Source organism: Pezoporus wallicus, unplaced genomic scaffold (assembly GCF_028554395.1).
Source record: "Pezoporus wallicus isolate ANWC-B61680 ecotype Strahan unplaced genomic scaffold, APGP_CSIRO_Pwel_v1 contig_11133, whole genome shotgun sequence".
Lineage (NCBI taxonomy): Eukaryota > Metazoa > Chordata > Aves > Psittaciformes > Psittacidae > Pezoporus > Pezoporus wallicus.
Window position 1 is genome coordinate 948,631 of NW_026636583.1, and position 20,022 is coordinate 968,652.

Genomic DNA, 20,022 nt, shown 5'->3' on the forward strand with positions numbered 1-20,022 from the left:
CAAGGCTTGTGCTCAAGGGGTGGCTGGACCGGAGGAGAGCTCTGCACTGAGAATCCTCCTCAGTGGAAAGCAGAAAGGCTGACAGCCAGTTCATACCATTTCCCAGCCGGAAAGCAGGTGTGCAGCAGGGAAATGAAGTATGAGAGAAGCTTAATCATCCTGGTGAGGTTTTACAGTCTCACCATCATCCACACTTCTCTCCATTTTAGTTGTCCTTCTCACATCCCTGAAGATGAAGGGGTCAAAACTGCTCTGAGCATCCCAGCTCACTGCTGGAAGGGGCCGTGTCTCCAGAGATGTGGCACTGACAGAGAGCAAGAAATTGGCTCTGCTGTCACCTCATTTATCAGGCAACAAGGGAACATCTCTGGTCTCTGCCACAAAACCACTGTCATAACCCAGGGCTAAAATTAGCCCTAAATATTAGTTGTTCCCCACATCCGCTCCTGCCGGCAGGGGATCCCAGCTGCTGCTTCATGGGATGCTCCACGCCGCGCTGCTGCTGCGACCAGCATTTCACTCTTCATTTGCTTTGTGGGACTTTATTTACTTATTTAGGAAAGAAAAAGCCTGAGGGAGCACACAAGACACATATTCAAGAATATTTTACGCTCTCAGTAATGGAACATTTTCTCAGCAAAACCCTTTCAAAGAAAATATTATGAGTAGCTCTGATTTGCGGCTGTTTGTCGGTATAAATACTTGCAGTGGAAGTGTTTAAGTTGCTGCTGTAACTCCAGGAAAAACCTTTAGCCTAATTTTTTTACTTTCAACCACTCAAGTGCTCCAAGACCTTGTAGACCCTCCTCAAACACTCACTAACAGTTCCATACCCTTTCACAGCCACGTGCTGACGAAGCAAGGGAACAATCAGCTGAAGCAATTGAGTTTTGCTGTAAGTGCCTGTAACTGATGTAGTATTTCTCCTCCTTTCCTTCAGATACATATATAACAAAAGCCTGGGCTTGTAGGAGGGATGGAAAAAACATCTTCTTGTAGTGGTCTTTAAGTTTCTATTCCTACAGAAGCTGCCTTGGAGCACAAAAGAATAAGCCTTCATAAAACTTCTGGTTTAGAGGACTCATAAACCCCGCCAGGGAATCCCTGAGTGAAGTTATAAGCTCATCTTCTCCATCACCATTATAAGTGGATGTCTGCTTTTAGTGGTAACCCAGGGAAACCACAGCAACCAGATAATTTGAGGGACAACTTGGCAAAAGCAAATCACGTCAACGTGAAGGTCAGCGGAGCCAGGGAGCAGTTTTCTATACAAAAGATATAGGAAGAGTCACAAAGCCAAGAGCTGGCTTCTGCTTTTGTATCACTTGATGTTTCTGGTCCACCCCCTCCATGTCTCTCCCATGTTTCTGTTTCAAAGGAAGAGGAGAGTGATTCAGGTCTCTGAGTGTTACTGTTCAGCTGGTGCTGGAAGTTGTTTTGTATGAGACAGAACACTATATGGTCCTGAGGACTAATCCTACCCTACAGATGCTACCAGACTTTAAGGATTGAACTGATTACCGGAGTGACAGCAGCGTGGAAGTGGGTTAGTGTTTCATTCTCTCCTGCCAGTGACAAACATTGCAGTATTGGATTTTCTCTCTTTTTTTTAGGAGGATTTAGCACAGTTACAGAGTTTGAGGTGCTGGATTTTTTTACACCTGAGAGCAGTCAATGCTAAGCCTTTCCATGCACAGCTTTGTGCTTCTGCACTGTGCTTATTCTGCATGCCACTGTCCATCATGGTGCTGAGCAGAAACCTCAGATCTGGTGGGTTTACACTGATGCAAACACATGAATTTTAATGGCGAGGAGAATCAGACTGAACCATGCTTTGTGAACAGCAGACATCACAGAATCAGACCACTTTTAGTGCATGCAAGCAGCCCTGAGTACAGAATTAGTTTAGATGCAGCGCTGCACAAGCTGTCCTTTCCATGATGAGCCAACATAACACCTGAGACTTTCAGAGTCAAAAATGAACCTGGACACGGTCTAAATCCTCCTTCCCAGTGATCTGTAAAGGTATATAAGGACCCAAAGGCTCCCACAGCTGCTCACTGACACTTTAGTCCCATTGATGTCACGAGTGTCAGTACTGGGCTCCAAACTCGCACAACCCAGCAAGCAGCTTCCTAGAAAAAGCACTGAGTATGGAGGGTTTGCAGGAGGGGGATCAGCTTTTCCAGCCTTCCTAGTCCTCAAGAGTTTGTGTTTGCAGATAATTCCTTCCATAAATTAAAACCTTCTGCTTCTGGGGAAAACACTGATTATTTTTTTTTTTAACTATATGAAAGTTTTGGTACAAATCAAGCCATGGGGAAAAAATCTTTCATACAGCAGAAAGCTTTCACTTTTACCATAACGATTCACAAAAAGGAAAGTCAGTGCTATTCTGGACAATTGGCCAAGCTCTTTAGAGATTTCACAATAGAATTATGGAACGAATCAAGGCTTTAAAGAAAGGTTGGAAAAGACTTTTTGAGTTCTGTGTGATTACATTAGGCAAGGCTAATTTATAGCTAGGGCAAAGGTTTTGAATGAAAGCAAAGAAACTCTGAAGCACAAGTGGCAGAGTGAAGCTTTTTGAGACTTGTTTCCTTTTACTGATGTGCAAATATCGTTCTGCTGTAGGAAAGGAGGAAATTCAGGTGCTAAACACAGAAATAGGAATGGGGACCTACAGGGCTCCTTTCTTAGTCTGACCCAGTAAGTCTGAGCAGATCATTCCACCCCAGGGTGCGCCAGCTCAGCCCAGCTACATCTTGAATAGATGAAATAGGTCCTTTACAAGCACAAATTACTTTCTCAGTTAAACCATGTCATTTTGTACCAGCTGAGAACTTGATCCTTACTGCTTAATGATCTTCCTTAGCCTCTCAAGGTGACTCCAAAAGATAACTCCTGTTTATATGGAGGAGGCCTCTGAGATATCTTAAAAGCTTAGAAAACCACTATATATATAACAAAAGAAGCCATTAACAGTGCGTGATGGTGAGGTGTGTCTAGGAACTTTCTCAGTCCAAAGAGGAGCTCTATTATTATCACCAGCGTAAATGAGAGATGATGTTCTTCTCACGGTGTGGGTTGCGAGAGACGAAACCCAGCTGGTACTTTTGCTAAACACATTGAGTTCTGGGCACAAAACTGTATAGAGACAGCTCACCATCCCACCACAGCAGCTCACCATCCCACCATGGCCGCCTCACCACAGACATACAGGCAAATCCCACACATGCCTCTATTTCCCTGGCCTGCCATTTGTTAAGCTCAGCTCCAGCAGGGTTTCTAGACAGCCCATAAGGCCTGACTCACAAAGTCTTATTTGAAATGAACAGCGACTTGCACTTGATTCAATCACTGCTTAATTTGATCCTCCATTTAATTTTATCAAAACTGTAGTAATCAAATAATTCGTACTAAAACCATTACAACTTCCACTTGTTTATTCTGGTCAATTTTAATCCTTTAAGGCACAAGGTTTACTGGGTAATTTGGTTATGAGATAACAAAACGCTGTCATTAAGTACACAAGGAAAAGAGAGACCATAAAAAAAAAGGAAGTAAAAAACATCCCAAGGAGTGCTCGTAATAAAGAAAAAATACAGTAACATGCTGTTATTTAGGAGTCACACTAAGCACAATGAATGCTAAGAAGCATCCTGCTGTTCCTGAGATGAAAAGATCAATGGCATGTTTCAGTTGAGACATTTCTGGCAATGAACTGCACTGAAAGAGGGAAGCAACATAAATGAATGTGACTGAATTAGGGGGTTTTGAGTGTCAACCCATGTTAATGAACGTATATCAGTAGTGTATGAGTTTTCTCTCTGTGCAATGTATCTTCAAAAGTCAAACCCAACAAAGTAAAAGGAGCGAAAACATTTCCACTGCAGGCTGTTTCTCTGTTGCTTAGAGAAATAAAACCCAGTCTCCTGCTCCATTGATCCTGCTCATGCCTTAACCGTGCCACTTCTCTCCTCTGCAGGTCAACACTTTCATTTCCTTCGTGTTCCCAATGGTCGTCATTTCTGTGCTCAACACCATCATTGCCAACCAGCTCATGGTCATGTTCAAGCAGGCTGCCCAGGAAAACCAGGTCTGCACCATCGGTGGGCAGCAGACGATGCTCAGCATGTCCATGGAGCCCAACCGTGTGCAAGCCTTGAAGCACGGCGTGAGGGTCCTGCGTAAGTACTGTCATATTTTGGCATGGAACTGGCTATAGTGTCGAAGTAAACACAATTTGAAGAGTAATAGATTGAAACTGATAAACACTTTCTTCCTAAACCTATTTTAAATGAAAATTAGCTCTTTTTGGAAATCCAAATTGCCCGCAAATGCTTTGATATTTTCAAACACTGTCCTATTCTTGTACCATAGACACAAACTTTGGAAATTTAATTTGTCCCCTTGCTCTCTTTCCTTCTCCATCTTTTTCTTTCTAAGTCACCGAGAGTTTTCTAGGGAATTTTATCCTCTATTTCCCATTATTTTCTTTTCCTCCTAGTGTCACTTTTCTGAGTTCTAACCTCCCTTTAAAGGACTTAAAAAAAATCATAGAGCAAAAGGAAGAGGTCTAAGTATTATTTAGTTGATTGTGCTCAGACAAAAACCCCAACATTTACGTGGATTTCATGTTCTGTGAAACAGAAACAACCTGATAACATCAAGCTTTCCTCTTCCTTCTTCTGTTTCTGGCCAGCTCTACCCTGAACCCTCTGCCTCTTTCAGCTGGTGCTGGATTTAGGCTTTGAGTGTGACCAGGGGACTGATGTTGTTTTAGACCCAAACTCACTTTGTTTGAAGAGTTGCACTTTACCTTCTCCCACCAGCTATTGGGCACCCAGTGTTTTGCAGACTATTTGCAGCCATAATATCTAAAAAGACATATTTTCCCCAAGCCTAATCAGTCTGGCTGTGTTCAAGATTAATCAAAACCCTTATGTATTTATATTAAAAAAAATGCTGCTTCTTATATGATTTTTAACTAAATCTTGCAGCCCTTTGAGGGCTATTGAAACATCTTTCAGCCAAATTCCCAAGCCTTGTTGTGGAAAATAGCTTTACTTCTATTTATTTCACATACAATAGAGAGCTCACATTTGCACATGTGATGTCTCAAACAACATTTATAACTGGGAACATAAGTGGCCATTTGTGACCTGCTTAGGTTGGTATTCATAACTTCACGGAGAAGCTAGACAGAACTGTGAACAGAAAGAGATTCAGTTTAGGGTTTTTTAGTCTTCCAAACAGCCACATTTAAGGTAATCACAAAGAAACTTCTTCTTTTGCCTTTGTCTGGTGATATGTAGAGGTAAAGAACAGACCTGACCACAGAGACTCTCTGAAAAAGCAAAACTAGCCCAGCATTTTAATGATTTAGTCAGCAGCAACTTGAGCCTTGCCTATTACCTCTTCTTTTACTGCAGGGCTTTGGTCCAGACAAAGGTTAAATAAAAGATCCTGCACCGAGGAACTGAGCTGTGCTGCAAAATGCTGGATGGCTTAATTAAATAAGCTGAGGAAAAGACCAAAGTGTCGGGTAGCTTAAACAGACACATAATGCAGCAAAAGTTGTTCAAAAGCAGTACCCAAAAATAACTGACAAACTGTGATTGTTTGTTATTAACAAACTTTAAGCTGTGAGAGTCGCATAAGATGGGGAGGGTTAGCTAGCAGGGAGCTTTTTGGCTGGTGCTTTTCATGGCAAAGGTCTTGGTAGCTGAAGTGCTGTGGCCAAGGCCACACTTCCAGCAAGGAAATAAATCCCTCAAGAAGGCACTAAGAATCTCCACAAGATTTTTCCAGCTGTTTTTCACACAGGATGTGTCCTATGCAGCGCACTATTCCCACATCATGTGCATCACAGCTCCTAATAGCATGCTGGGAAATGCCTACTGAGAAAAAGAAGAAAGAACACCAGAAGACATGGAATTCCCCATAAGTATCTTGTTGGACTGGGATATTTACTGTTTCTGCATCCTTTATCCACAGGGGGATAAAGCGTGAGCCTTGCTTCAGGGCTGAGCCTGCAAGGATGGGGATGTGCATGTCACTTGGTTCCCTGCTTACTTTTTCTGTTTCCTAGCGCTTCCTCCTGCTGCCATTAAGTGAGAAGTTGCCTTTTCTCACTTGTGCTACAAACATCTCACACCTTTCTCTCTCTTTTTAGTATTGTGTACTCTTTAAACATCAAGAAGAGAGAGCTTTTCATGAATAATAAGTGCGAGACCTGAATTTACACCTGCCATTCTCTGGCATTGCTTGGTGGTGGTGGAAGACCATCACTCACCAGCAGGTCCAATAAGTTTAATTTCCTTCTCCTTCCCCAGGCAAACTTTTGCTTATGTACTGCAAAAGCTGAGAAAAGTTAGCAAAAGTGAAGGTTTTCCAGTATGTAGCCTGAAATGGTGCAGAAGTGGGTCAGATGTGGCACCGTGGGGCCTTATGGCAGTGATGCACAGATGTTAAAGCATCACTGTAGTGCCACCCCAGCAACAGGACTGAACTCCCTTCCCTACTGGGAAAGCAATGAAAGAGCGGCTGCTTCCTCCTTCTCTGCACTGAGGAAGACCCAGCAAATAAGAAATTCATCATCAGTTTTGTCTGTGATTCACCACATGATGCAGAGAGGCTTTTTTTATCTACCAAGCGTGAGTGAAATCCTGCTGCATTTCATTTTGCAGATGCACTTGATTACTGGATGTGATTGGCTCACATTTCCTTTTGTCACCTATTCCTTATAACTCCTTTTTCTTTCAATAAATCAGGCCTGTGAGCTGTCTGAAAAGCAGCAAAATACACAAGGACACAAAGGATTTAACCTGGGACCCATGGCAGCCAAAACCACGTACGCAGTCTAGGCTCATATATGGAAGAGGATGGGAACAGAAAAACGACACTTGTCTACACTAATAGAACTGTTGGCACAAAATCAGAGCTTCACAGGGGTCAAGTTATTTCCCATTTCAAAAGTGAACTTTGGCTTGAAGTACAAAGAGCTTGATGCACTTTTTTAAGGTTGAAATGTTTCAGAACTAGTGCCCAAAAAAGACCTTTTTTTTGCAGTTCACGGCGTGCAGAGCTGTTGGATGAGATCAGAGCAGCAAACACCTTCCTCTTTCCTCCAGGTCTGCTGAGATGATGTATTTATTGACAATGAAGTAGGAGCTAAATCTATCAGGTTAACAGCTTCGTTCAAAACATGCACAGCATCATTTGGTAGCGTTTGAGTATTCCTTGGCTCTGTCTGACTTTGGTCATGTACAAAATAATTAGGGAGATTGGGATCAAGGAACGCATCAGCCCGGCTGCCAGGGAGCTACCTTGTTAATTCAGTCACCATGTGATTCCTGATTGTAATTCCCTCTCTGCTGTCAGCATTCACCAGGTGTGAGGATCCAAATTCAGGCAGCTCAATGCACTGGCAGCTTCCCAGCCCTTTAGTGAGGGTAACAGGGAAAGTCTGCATCAGCGCTGCTGCTAAATGCCTCCCACCACCAGATTTTGTGCCTTCCTTCATCCATCCAATATTCCATCTTTCCAATTGCAAACCACGTCCAATCTTTGTTATTACTCCTTGGCTAAACTGCAGTGATGAGAGCTGATTGCTTGGGCGATGTGTGTTGCTTCATGGAAGGGTGAGTGTTCTCTGATTGCCTGATGAGTTGGTAACATCCTAAATGAATCTTAGAGCCGTGCACACACGTACCCTTCAAATAAGCAGCCTTCAGTAGGTAAAACCTCGTGTATGCTGTGCACACTATTGCATGCTGTATCCAGACATAGAAAGACAACATAAATCTTCCCTATCTGTCTTGCATTTCCAAGCAGCACTGAAAAATCAGGTGATATTTGAGCTTGGTTCGGGCTGAAAGCACAGTTTGGGCAAAATGTCTTCTCAAAAAGGGGCAGTTTTGTGACAAGGATTAAATGCCCCATCAATACACCAGCCTGCAGCCCATTTTTCACTGAGCAGCCCTCAATGCCTCCCTCACTGCCTGTCAGATCGGTTCTGGCTGTGGATGGAAGGAAGGAAGGAGGTACTGGGTGGCACAGCTCAGCTCTGAGAACGTTGAGACAAAGTGATGGGCATCAAGAGGAGGCTTTGCATGTCCCTGGGTGGACATTGGCTAAGCCTATTAAAATGCAATCAGTTCCAGGTACCATTTGCTCCATTAGAGAAGCTGCTTAGTGAAAGCAATTCTAAAGGACTTGGAAAGATTTAACCAATTAAAAGAATATCCTTTGGTCTCCCACAGCTGGCTGGGTGATGCCTCCTTAAGGGGTTTCTTAGGAGCCGAAGTCAGACTGCATTCTTTTTACTGAAAATCCAAGAATTTGTAAATTATGATTTTTGGGGTCTGTATTTCTTCAAGTAACACTAGACAAAGGCCAAGCATTAATGAAGCATCCATGCAGCCTGCATTTCATTAACTTGTGCATTAATAGTTCCCTTTCTGCAGGAATGTCTCGAAGAGTTCATTCATTTCTCCTCTCTGATGTTCCAAGTCTGAGCTATCTGTTTCAGGAGAATATTGCTGTGAGATTTAGTGTAATCATCTCACAAACAGGAATTACAAATAGCTAATACTTGGCAGCTGCAATACACAGAAGAGCACCAGTCTGCAAATGTGCTCCTTAGGCAGATATAGTTTGTAATTCCTATATACTAAGGGAATCAGATTTGCCCATGAACCATTTCTTTTGGAAGAAAGGAACTAAATTCATGGCAGTTTGTCTCCCTAATAAAAAGCCTGAGCAGCTCCAAGTGGAGCTCAGCAAAAGCGCTGCGATATTAAGGGTGAGTGGAAGCTGGGTTTAACAGCTCAAGTGTCACACTGAAATCCGGGAGGATAAATTAGCTATAGGACAGTTGTATATATTTCCCTGAGATGTTTGTACGTGTAGGTTTACTTTAGAGCCTGCCAAGTGACATCAAGAAAGCAGTATCAGAGCGCTCTATAAACACCCTCTGAGGAGCAGGAAGGGGTGATGGCTGTACCTCTCAGGACAGGGGTACTCTTTGTTCTCCTCTCCTAAGCCATGTCCTTTCTCTGGCACTGCAGCTCTGGCTGCAGCGGATGCAGCTGGGATTCAGGCTCCCGTGGCTGCATCTCTGAAGACAACTCTAAGGCTTGTCTTGTCCAGCAAGTGGATTTTCCAGGTGTAAAACCCTGTCAATGTGAGCATTTAAAAAGCTGACTGATGTGGTTTTAAATATAAAGTCTGTCCAAGGCCTTAGTCATTGCAGAAGCATGCAGTAAATACAGCTCCAGGGTCCCTCTGGAAAACTTCCTTCTTGGAGGAAAACTTCTTGGAGGACCAAAGGACACTTGAAACCCAGAACTGGAGAGAAAAGGAGAAAGGAGCTGCAGAGGATGCTAATTCAGGTTATACCTGATCTTACCAAATAGAAAGAGCCTTGAAGCTGGTGAGGAGAAGGCAGGAGCACTTATCTATCCTTCAAAGGGGAAATTTTCTTTCTTTCTTCTTCCTTCTCCCCCAAACACCTGGATATCCCCAGGAGAAACGGCAGGAATAAAGTTTAAATGGGATCGAGCAACTTCTTGTTTAATTTCCAAAATAAATAATTGCTTTAGAAGGTAACAGGATGAGACCCCAGTTTGCAGTGGGTCAGCAGTGATGCTCTGCTAGTCAGACCCTGTTCCTGAGCTTAGCTTTAACCTTCGTTTTCTGCCTTGCTCCTTATGGATGAAACCAGTGGATGTTCTAATCCCCTGCAGCAGCAGGAATTTACATCCACTTTCAAAGCTGTCAGCTAAAGCCATTGGAAATCAGGGCTGGAGAATATAGTCTAAGTAAAATGTGCTGGTTTTGCATGCCAGAAGGTTTGTCTAGTCACTCTGCTGTCTCACTGCCATTAACAAAGTGTTTAGGGGAGCACGGCTCCTTTCAGGAGAGGCAGCATCTTCTACCTCTTCAACCAAGAAAGAGGCAATCCTCCCGCAATAGGAATAAAAAAGAAGGAAAATGAAACAGAAAGATAAAAAGCAGATCTCCAGCTGCTGGGAATGGAAAATAAGGAGTCAAATCTGATGTTTACACTGCTCGGTAATACATGCAAGAGCAAAGGGGGATTATATCCAGCAAATGCTCTGTGTTTTCAGGGGTGTCTGAAGGAGCCAAGGGTTCCCCAGGCCCATTGTTATTCCATTTCTCCTTCTTTGCTCTCCTGAGTACTACTGGTGTGTAAAGCTCCTCAATCTGGTTATTATTGACTTTTATGGAAATCCTTTCTTCTGCAGCCTTGTGACCCAAATAGCAGCATAAGCAGTTTTAATTTTACTAGGCTCATACCCACCCTTGCAGCTCCCATAATCCCTACTTTGGGGCCCGCTGGAATAAACATTGCCTATAACCTGTCAGGTAGTGCATCATGTTAATATAAACAGCGCCTCGAGGTTTAACTTGGCAGTGCCAGCTACATCTACACTTGGCCCAGCTTTTGCCATCTCTCATATCAAATGGCACAGTGACTCTTGCTCCACTTTGGAAGAGATTCTCTTGTAATAGCATCAACTAAATAAGCATGTTAAACCCAGGAGCTTTGAATACACAAGAACTGTTTCTCCCAAAATCAACATTAATGCAGATCCCTGATATGAACCCCATAACACTGTCATATATGTTAGCAGTACCAGCTGGAGCATGCATTCCTTGGGCAGCATTGGAGACACATGGCTGCTGATGAGCTGAAATGCAGGAAAGGCTGAGAGATGTTGTTCAGATGGGTCTGTATGTACCCAAATGCAGCTCCTGCTTCTGCTCAGAGACTACAACGCGCTGTTCCCCAGCTGCATGTGTTACAGCTGCCCTCGAAATGCACAGAAAAAGAAACAAATTGGCCAAAATAATTTGAATTAAGCTATCAAGGAAGGATAGGTCTGAGCTTCTCTGAATGCCCCATCAACAGCTGAGGTGGTTTAAAGAGGGAGCAGCATCTCTCTTCTTCTTCTCCTGGACAGAAAGAAGGAGAGATGGAGGGATGTCCTTGCCAAGGGCCACCCTAAACCATGGGGTTGTGACTCAGCATGACCCTGGAGGGGATAGAAGAGCTAAAGTGAGGAGGAAAACACCAGCCAAGTGCTTTGTACTGCAGCGGATCCCTGGGGTCCTGCATGACTCAGCAGCAGTGGCGCATTACCCATCACTGTCCCGGTGCTTTGAGTCACACCAAGCCTCAGATGGCCCCAGAAGAGGGACCAGGGCTGAAAATCCCTCCCAGGCGTGGCTCCTGTGCTCAGTCAAACCAGCCTCTGAGCACTTAGCATGGTATTTTTACACATGATATATTGCTCTGTGCTCATGTTAACCAAACATGAGTTTTCTGAGATGCTGGCCCTGGAGAAGGGCTGTCTGCCAGCTTCAGCTACAGGATACACACAAGGTAAAATGAAATACTCTGTGCAATCTAATACAATTTAACTTCCAGAATTGCTTCCACATCCAGTTTAGTCTGAAAATCAAGACTGGCATGGTTTAAATCTTCTTTTGCACAATGAAAAGGATGTCACACAAAATGTATGTTTCCTTCTGCAGGACTTCCTGAGCAATAAACAAGAGCTCATCCACCGCTGCTCCTCCTTCCCCCTCTCCCCATCTTCCTTGGGATGTGGTTCAAGCGGGCAGAGAATAAGGCCATTATAGGACAAAATAGAAGGCCACAGGATGCAATAATTCAGGTTTTAATACACATTTACAGTAGGAGTTTGATTTAGAAGGGGAACGAAGATACAGCTCATTTTAGACTAAAGCTCACACGTTCCTGTGTTTCATATCCATCCCTGGGGAGGGGAAAAAAAACAGGACAAGATTGCCACCTTAAATCTTCTTGATCTCTTGTATGATAAAATTGAAACATACAGATTAAGGGTGACAAATACAGGTCAGGGTCTCCTAATCTGTGCAGCAGAGGCTGGCAGCACAGAACCGCACAGCGTGCTACCCAGCTGGGATTGCCAAATCAGACTGTAAGTGTCTCTGATGCACTTAGCAATGTGTTTAATAGAGTTTTAATTGCAGAGTGATTGCATGTGATATTACAGAATTACCACAGATTACTTAATTGACTATTTGTTTGCTGAGGTTAAGAAGATATTTCTCCCAGTATGTGTTGTTTCTGCTATAGATCCTTGCCTCCATATTATTTAGCACAGTATTGTCTGAGCCACAGAAGCAGAGATCCTTTACCAGGAGAAAACCACTTTCATTTGATGCCTTGGTAAATTTAACAGGCAGATGTGTGAGACTTAATATTGGCTGTAGAAAGAATCCAAATCCTGCTGCTCCTAAAGAGCTACATGCAGGGGAAGCAGCTGGGAAGTGCTAGTGGATGTAGGTCTCTGCAAAAACTATGATGTGCGCAAATGAACCTGTGTTGGGAGCCCGTTGGGAAGCTGCTTTCACAGCCTGAAAACCCAGCTAATCCTGTACAGCTTCTGGGAAAGCAGGTGGACTGGAGCTGTGATGCTGGCTTGTTCCTGTTGGCCTAAGGCTGATGGGTGGAGGGGAAGAGGCTGGACAGCATCACTTCTCCTGTGGCCCCTGGCAGGGTGCTCCTGGGGGGTCATGGGTGGACTGCTCCATCCTGGGCAAACCAAAGGACCATCCAACAAAGAACTTAGTTCCTGGAGATGCTCAAAAGCAGATGATCAGAAACATGGAAGAGCAGGGCAGGCATCCAGCGCTCCCTCTGAGCTTCCCAGTGGACATCCCCACTTCTCCCGCATCATGTGTCATCCAGGGGCTGTCCCCATCAATGTCCCATCAACGTTCCTCAGGGCAGGATCAGATGCAGGTCAACTTCATTCTCCTGACAGCGTCTGAAAAGCTGCAGGCTGTCTAGTGATGAATTGCATCTGTGATCACAGTGACCATATAGCAGCCAGAAATATTCAGATTGAAATAATGAATTCACTTGGAAAAGAGAATAAAACCAGACCCTCTAGCCTTCCTTCCAAAACATGTCTCTTCAGTTGCCTGAAACTTTATTGAATAAATGGCTTTTGCAGCATTCCTGGAAGATGCTCATATATCATGCAGGCTGATACTAAAAGAATATAACCATCTCCTTTGTTAGTTAGGAGAGACAGCACACGGGGTTGAAATGAGGCTGTAAGTACTGAGGAATTACTTAATTTCTGTACAAATTAGGCAGTGGCTCTGTTAGTGATGACACCCACAGAAACAGGGCACAGACCCTTCCCTCCCCACTCCACTACTGAAGCCTCCCCCGTGCCTCTTGTCTGAGTAATGGTGATGGGGAGATGCAACCACAGCCAGACTTGCTCCTCCTGGACTGTGTTTTTAAAGGGAAACACATCTTTCTGCCTGTCTCCTCTATGAGCTGTGGCATAGTCCCTGTGGGATGGCAGTGTCTGGGTCTGAGACACATCCACATAAATATTTTCAATCCCAAGGCAGAAGGAAAAGCAGCCTTTGCCTCCACGTGCCAAACCCGCATTGCACTGGTGATGCGTAGCTCTCAAAGAGAGCTCTGCTGCTTCCTAGCCCCTTACAGGTCACATAAAGGACAAGAGTGATGTGGCCTCTATTCTCCATACAGCAAATTTGGGATGAAGAATTAGCATAATTATTCCATTTAGCCTTCATTCTCTTCTTATCTTTTATTGTGTTACGTTTTAACTGAGATTTCTCGATTTCCTGCTAGGATTCTGCCAGAATCCTGTCATCTCATGCAGAGGTTGAAATGCATATTACAAAAGGAAACAAATCTTTCCCTTGATTGCCTGATCTGTCTGGTCTTTAATCTAGATTGACAAACGCACTCTATCCAACAGCACTTTCATCCTTCAGAGCTGTTGCATTTTATTTTCCATCATTTGATGTCCCTTGGCTAGAACCGGAAAGGAAAAAAACATATCATCTTTCTCTGGTTACCCTTTAATTTATCATTTTTATTATGGCAATGTCTAGAGCCAAACATCTTGTAATCAGTGTCTCAGGAGTTGCAAAAACGTGGAACAAAAGGACGAGCCCTGACACCAGAAACCAGCTCCTGAGGCTGTTTAATGATCCCTAGCACCACAGGGACTGAGACCAGTGGCTCCACATAGCAAACTAATGGGATTACAGCGTCCCTGACTCCCTGTCTACCTGGATGAAAAACATACACTAACATCCCTCAAGTAGCTTGGACAAAATACACAGTGCCACAAGGGCATGAAACACAAGGACAGATGCAAACACAGTTTCATAATCCAAAGCCTGAACTAGGCATCAGCAGTTCTTTACCTTAACTTCTATCATAATGTCATTTCCCCTGTGCTTATTGTTATTTTCTGTTATCTCTGTTATGCTTGTTTTTACAGACATTTGCAAGCTGGCTGTCCCTCAGGGTTATTAATTCTTTGCAGTAGGGGGGGGTTTAGATAAAACAGTTTACAGCAATAAGCACCGCACATACAGGTCTTTTTTTCACCCCGACAGAGAATTGCTAGCAAAAAGTAATGGGTTTTTTTCATACCTTGCAGGTGCTGTGGTGATTGCCTTCGTGGTCTGTTGGCTCCCTTATCACATACGGCGTCTCATGTTTTGCTATGTCCCCTCCAGTCACTGGACAGAGTGAGTAACAACACAGGGGACCAGCTCCCACCATGCTGGGATGTGGTCTGGGGATGGGGCTGCCACGATACCAGCAGACTTGGGGATGGAGATGGGGATTTGAGCATTCTGCATATGAGGGGTTAAAGCCTCAACCTCCTAATTGTGGTTTGGTTTATTCTTTTGGGTTTCTTACCATTTTTACCAGCCAAATTAAGAGTTTTATCGTCTAAATCCCCATATGTGGGTGAAGGAAGCATTAGTTCGAACCAAGATGCATTGTCAGCCCTTCCTTCTTCTGTGGCTGCGACCACAGGCTTGCCACTGTTAACAACAGCAGTGGACAGCCACCTCTGACAGGCCTTGATGAAATGACATTTGGAAAGGGGGTTTTAGACATCCAAAGTGAATTGCTATCTCTGTGGCAGAGTTATTGATCATCAGCCCTGAAACGGAGCAGCTCCTGTCAACGCACGATTTAGCTCCATGATGCCACATTTCCTTAGTGACAGGAGAGATTATCACATAGGTGGGGAAATAACTGAGTGTGGGGCATGTTACTCACTGGGTCTTGCAGGGAGTGGATCAAAATTAAATACTAGCAGTTGCACTGATTAAAAAATGTGCAGATTCTCAGAGAATTTAGGGATAAGTGCATGCTTATGCTGAATGCACGTGCACCGGTCACAGATGTGCAAGGGCACACAAGCAGCTCCGTGCAGCCTTTCTGCTGTGTCAGGCCAGGTTCCTCAGCAAAGCAACCATAGAACTGATTATTCACTTTAAATCTGCAATTAAGTGCTAATGCTGTCTGGGGATACATACCCAGGTAGCCTGAGACAGGGTGAGACGCACTGTCCTCCCCTGGTGTTACATCCCTGTTCTCCCTGGGACCAGGTCTGTTTCCTGCAATGAGCAGGGAACAGACAGGGAACAGGAAAAGAAAAGAATCCACAATACCAAAAGGCAGAGGAACTCTGAGACATTAAAATTTCATTAACTGCAAACATAAAAAGGAGTAATTTACAATACAGAAGTCTATTGAATGGAATTGTACATCCATCCGTAGTGAAAACCACAAACCTATCTTCAATCACAGAAACAGAGCTCTAGGCACACACTGGGACAAACTGCTTTTTCTTGGTTGCTTTCCTATAGGAAAAGCACTTAAAGCAGCAATCAATTATGTGATGACTGCCTTTGATTTATGCATTGTGGTTGCACTCCCATATTATTTGTTTCTCCTTTTAAAAGCCATGAGGGATCCTAGAGAAACATTGAATTTACAGGCATATTAGGAATGGTGAAGTATCAGTATGGTACCTAATCAAGAGCTGGCAGCATCTGGATGTGTTCATTTATAAATGCATTCTGCCCATGAAGTTGATAGACTTTTGCTATATTAATTCTTCCTATCTTCATATAAAAACTGCTTGGAAGAACTGGATGGGTCATGCAGTCCTTGGCAGTGCTGAAGGGGTGTGGAGGGATTGGTGATATACTCCAGCACACATCTATTTATCTTTTGTTAGGCAGCGCTCAGCTAACAAAAAGGTCTGCAATTTCCACTGAGGTGAATGATCCTGGGCAACATCTTCTTGCAAATGAGACCCATGCTGTTTATAACTGTTTCAGCTCTGAGCTGTTGATCTCAGTTGGCCCAAGGAGAGGTATTTCCAAAAGAAAAGAAAAATAGCGACACATTTTCAACCAATTCTAGTTGAAAACATTATACTGCTATGGTCAGGGTATGTTTCAAGAGCACATTATCATCAGCTTGCCCCCAGAATAGAAAATGCTATCCCAGATTGCATGCAGATCCCAACCCAGGGGCCCATTGAATGAGCTGATACAGCTCTCACTGCTGGGAGAGACAGCTGCATCTGGATCTTGGCTCTTCTGTAGGCTCTGTACACTAAAACTGCAGCCAGAAAAGTCAAGCTAATGTATATGCATGACACAGAAACAGATTTCCATCCGGCTTCTCAGTTTCCAGAATCTATCTTTGATTTCAAAATGAATGCACAAGGTAAATACCACGTCCAGACCCAGTGCATAAATAAGTTTCTAACTGCTAGTGATTGGGGTAAGACTCTCATAGAGACATTTGACCTACGTTTGGCCAGTCCAAGTGGAAAACATAGATGTTTTCCTGGTGGCTCATGCACCATTGGTAAGTTCATGTCCCCAGCCAAGACGGATTAACTGAAAAAACAGCTCATGCTTTTCTCACCCTTGTGGCTTTGACTTGAGTTCTCCACACTCTACTTAGATTTTTCTCTTTCATCTGTTCTTCCAGCTCCCTTTTCAACTTCTACCACTACTTCTACATGCTGACAAACGTCCTCTTCTACATCAGTTCGGCGATCAACCCCATCCTCTACAACCTGGTGTCTGCAAACTTCCGACAGATCTTCCTGTCTACGCTCACGCTCCTGTGCCTGCCATGGAGGAAGAAGAAGAAACGACTGGCCTTCACCAGGAAATCCAACAGCATCTCCAGCAACCACACATTTTCCAGCCAGGTCACAAGGGAAACTACATACTGAAGCCAAAGGATGAAGGGAAACGCATTTCATCATGGAGTCAAAACTTGAGAGAGGCCTCTGTGACTTTCATGCATGGTCTCCAAATTCACGTGTAACACAAATGTGTTTAGCAAAGTCATTTTTGTTGGAAGAATAGGCTTCGTTCTGCCAGTAACTTTGAGGTTATTTTAAAGCATTGGCCTTGCCTCTTGTGAGTAATGTCTACACGTTTTGTAACTTCAGTCTGGCATAAATCAAGATGCAGTGTTAACTGGGAAGCCAAAATATGTTATACTTAGGCAAAAATCATACTGCGTTCATCCTTGTCTCAATGCAGAGATGCCATGTTCACATCCAAGGGTTTGAGATCCCGTCTCTTGGTGGCACCGAGCAGAGAGTCTGATGAGGAGAAAGCAGTTTTGAACAGAAAAGGATGTTTTTGGAGAATGGACATGCTGTTCTATGGGATGTTCAATGGATGAGGAGTGAAAACTCAGGGAGCCAGGTGGTTACTTTAGGAATATGTCTACTTTATGAGTAATATGACCTAGGTGCTCAGAAGAGCCAGTCTGGCTCCTTGGAATGAAATAACAACATATGATGCCTTACCTAGGTTGGGGTGGCTGTGGCTTGGGGGAATGAGGGTCACCTTTCACTTTAGGGCATCTATAGTGCCTGGCACAGTGAATCCCCTCTCCTGCTGGTATTGGTACTGCAACATCAACAAATAGCAAAGTCTCTGGCAAAGTCAAGAATGCAGAAACTCTGCCCAGCTGGAGCACTGAGAATGAACAGAAATGGAAAATCTTCCTTTTTCCATATAGCTAAATCCTGTTTTAAACCTGGGAGAACAGTTAGCTGGCCTGCATTAAGAGATGAAAAAGTGTCAAGCTCTGTGGACCTTCAGATTTTTCCCATTCTTATTCCAATTTTACTTGCTTCCTTACCATTTTCACAAACTGATAGCTCAGAGGTCACATCAGTTGTAAGCAGCAGGGCCTCTTGTTCTGCCTATTATTTCTTTTTGCTGCCAGACCTGCTGTCACCCTGATCTGCACAGAAGAATCTTCAGGTATTGCAAATGGAGGACTCAAGAAGGTCTAAACTGGGGAGTCTTAGCTCTAAAATAACTTTCTTTTAACAGGCAAAAGGAACAGAAACAAGACCTGAAAATTCTCCTTGACATTTCTCAGATGGTCAGGATAGGTAGCATGAGCTTTTCCCCCATATGGTTCCACTTCTAACAGCCCGCTGTGCAGTGTACCAACTGCTCCAGAGTCTTTGGCAAAGGAAATCGCACACTTCTGGGACAAGCTAAAGGGCTTTCCCTGCTGTCACATCACCACATGGTGACCTGCATGAACCTGGAACCAATCCATCATCCTCTGCAACCTCTGCTGTGATTTATTGGCGGTGACCTTGCATCCCCTTTCACACCACATTTTGTTAGGAGAGCAGGGCTTGCCCCTTTATGATGACAAATGAGAAGAGTCACTTGGCTCAATTCTGCTTTCTGATCCCATGTCACTCTTCAGCTAACAAGCATCCTTGGTACTTAGCAGAAGTCTCAATGATGGAGATGTGGATCTAGTCCCAGTGATGAACTCACACAGTGATGGAGACGACTTACTGATCCACTGGGTACCGGTGAATTCTCCTGATATAAATGTGCTATCATGGAATATCTCAGGTTGAAAGGGACTTATAAGGATCATCGAGCCTGACTCCCTGGGCTAGTGATTTAAGTCCTATTGGGCTTAGGACATAGAGAAAACAATTGCAGAGCATTTGCTGTGAGTCATTAGAGAAAGCCATCTGCTTCTGAGGAATATATAACCTGAAGTTGTAAAGACTTAACTACCATCATAGACCTGGCGACCATCAGCCATGGCCCCCAGCCACACCAGGGATTGGAGATTATTTTAACCCTTAGTACAGAACCACTCCAAAAGAAAGGGCTCAAAATAGAAGTCAGTGAGGCTTTAGTTTCAGTTTCTTCTGATTCAGCCAAACTGCAAGCTCTCTTCTGTCATGCCTTCTAATTCCTTGCCCTGGTTGTACCAAACAGGGGGCAGAGATTACAGCTGACAAAGCACTTTAGTTGCTCGTGCACAGCTGACTCCTCTTTGGCAAGAAAAACAGGTAATGGCACACACAAGAGAATAAAGAAAGAAAAAAGCAAAAAGGAGACTGGTCTCTTTGGAAGAAAATCTGAGAAATCAGTAAATGTCATCTGTCTGCCTGTTAGAAATAGCTTAGGCAGGCTGGAGAAAGCTCTAGAATACCGATACGTACTGCCCTGTACAATGAGCAAAGGAAGAGGAGTCTTAATGTCACACACTTAACATTGGCACTTCCAGTGTTTCTGGAGAGGATCCGCATATTTTAACTTCACCTCTAAAATGAGCCAGCAGCTGGGAGGTGGTTTTGGAAACCTCCCACAGAAGCTGTAACTGTTGCTTTGACTTCCCTTGGGATTTAACATCCTGCGTGTCTCAGTTGCTTTTGAAAGGTTAAACATTATTAATATACTCCTTCCACACCAACCAACCTGCTGAAATGTGCTGGGTTATCTTAGAAAACACTGTTCAAAACCTTGTTGTTTCACATAAGATGCTTGTATCAGATTTTCATTACTGAGATACATAGGCAGAATACAGAATATTCGATCACAGCTCAGAGAAACTGGTGGGTTTATTTCTGGTTTGACATGAAAATGGGAACAAGCTGGAGTAAAAATGAAGTTATCATAAACTCTTCCCACAGTATTTGTTGGGCCACTCAAGTCCTAAAGGGATGACTATTCAGGGGGATGTATCCAAGCAGTTTGAGGGGTTCTACAGCTCCGTTCCTGCAATTTAACATGGGAGCAGACCTAAATCTATGGCCTTAATCTGAGATT

The 20,022-nt window shown here is 43.8% G+C and overlaps 1 protein-coding gene across 1 annotated transcript in view; it reads left to right on the forward strand.

Moving 5' to 3' along the window:
* NTSR1 (neurotensin receptor 1) overlaps positions 1 to 18,823 on the forward strand; it is a 53,760-nt gene extending 34,937 nt beyond the window's left edge. Inside the window, exons 2-4 of the mRNA XM_057400868.1 lie at positions 3,989 to 4,190; positions 14,523 to 14,613; positions 16,892 to 18,823. Coding sequence (XP_057256851.1) covers positions 3,989 to 4,190; positions 14,523 to 14,613; positions 16,892 to 17,141 — 543 coding nt within the window. The 3' untranslated portion in view covers positions 17,142 to 18,823. The remainder of the gene's footprint in view (positions 1 to 3,988; positions 4,191 to 14,522; positions 14,614 to 16,891) is intronic.
* Positions 18,824 to 20,022: the final 1,199 nt, after the last annotated feature.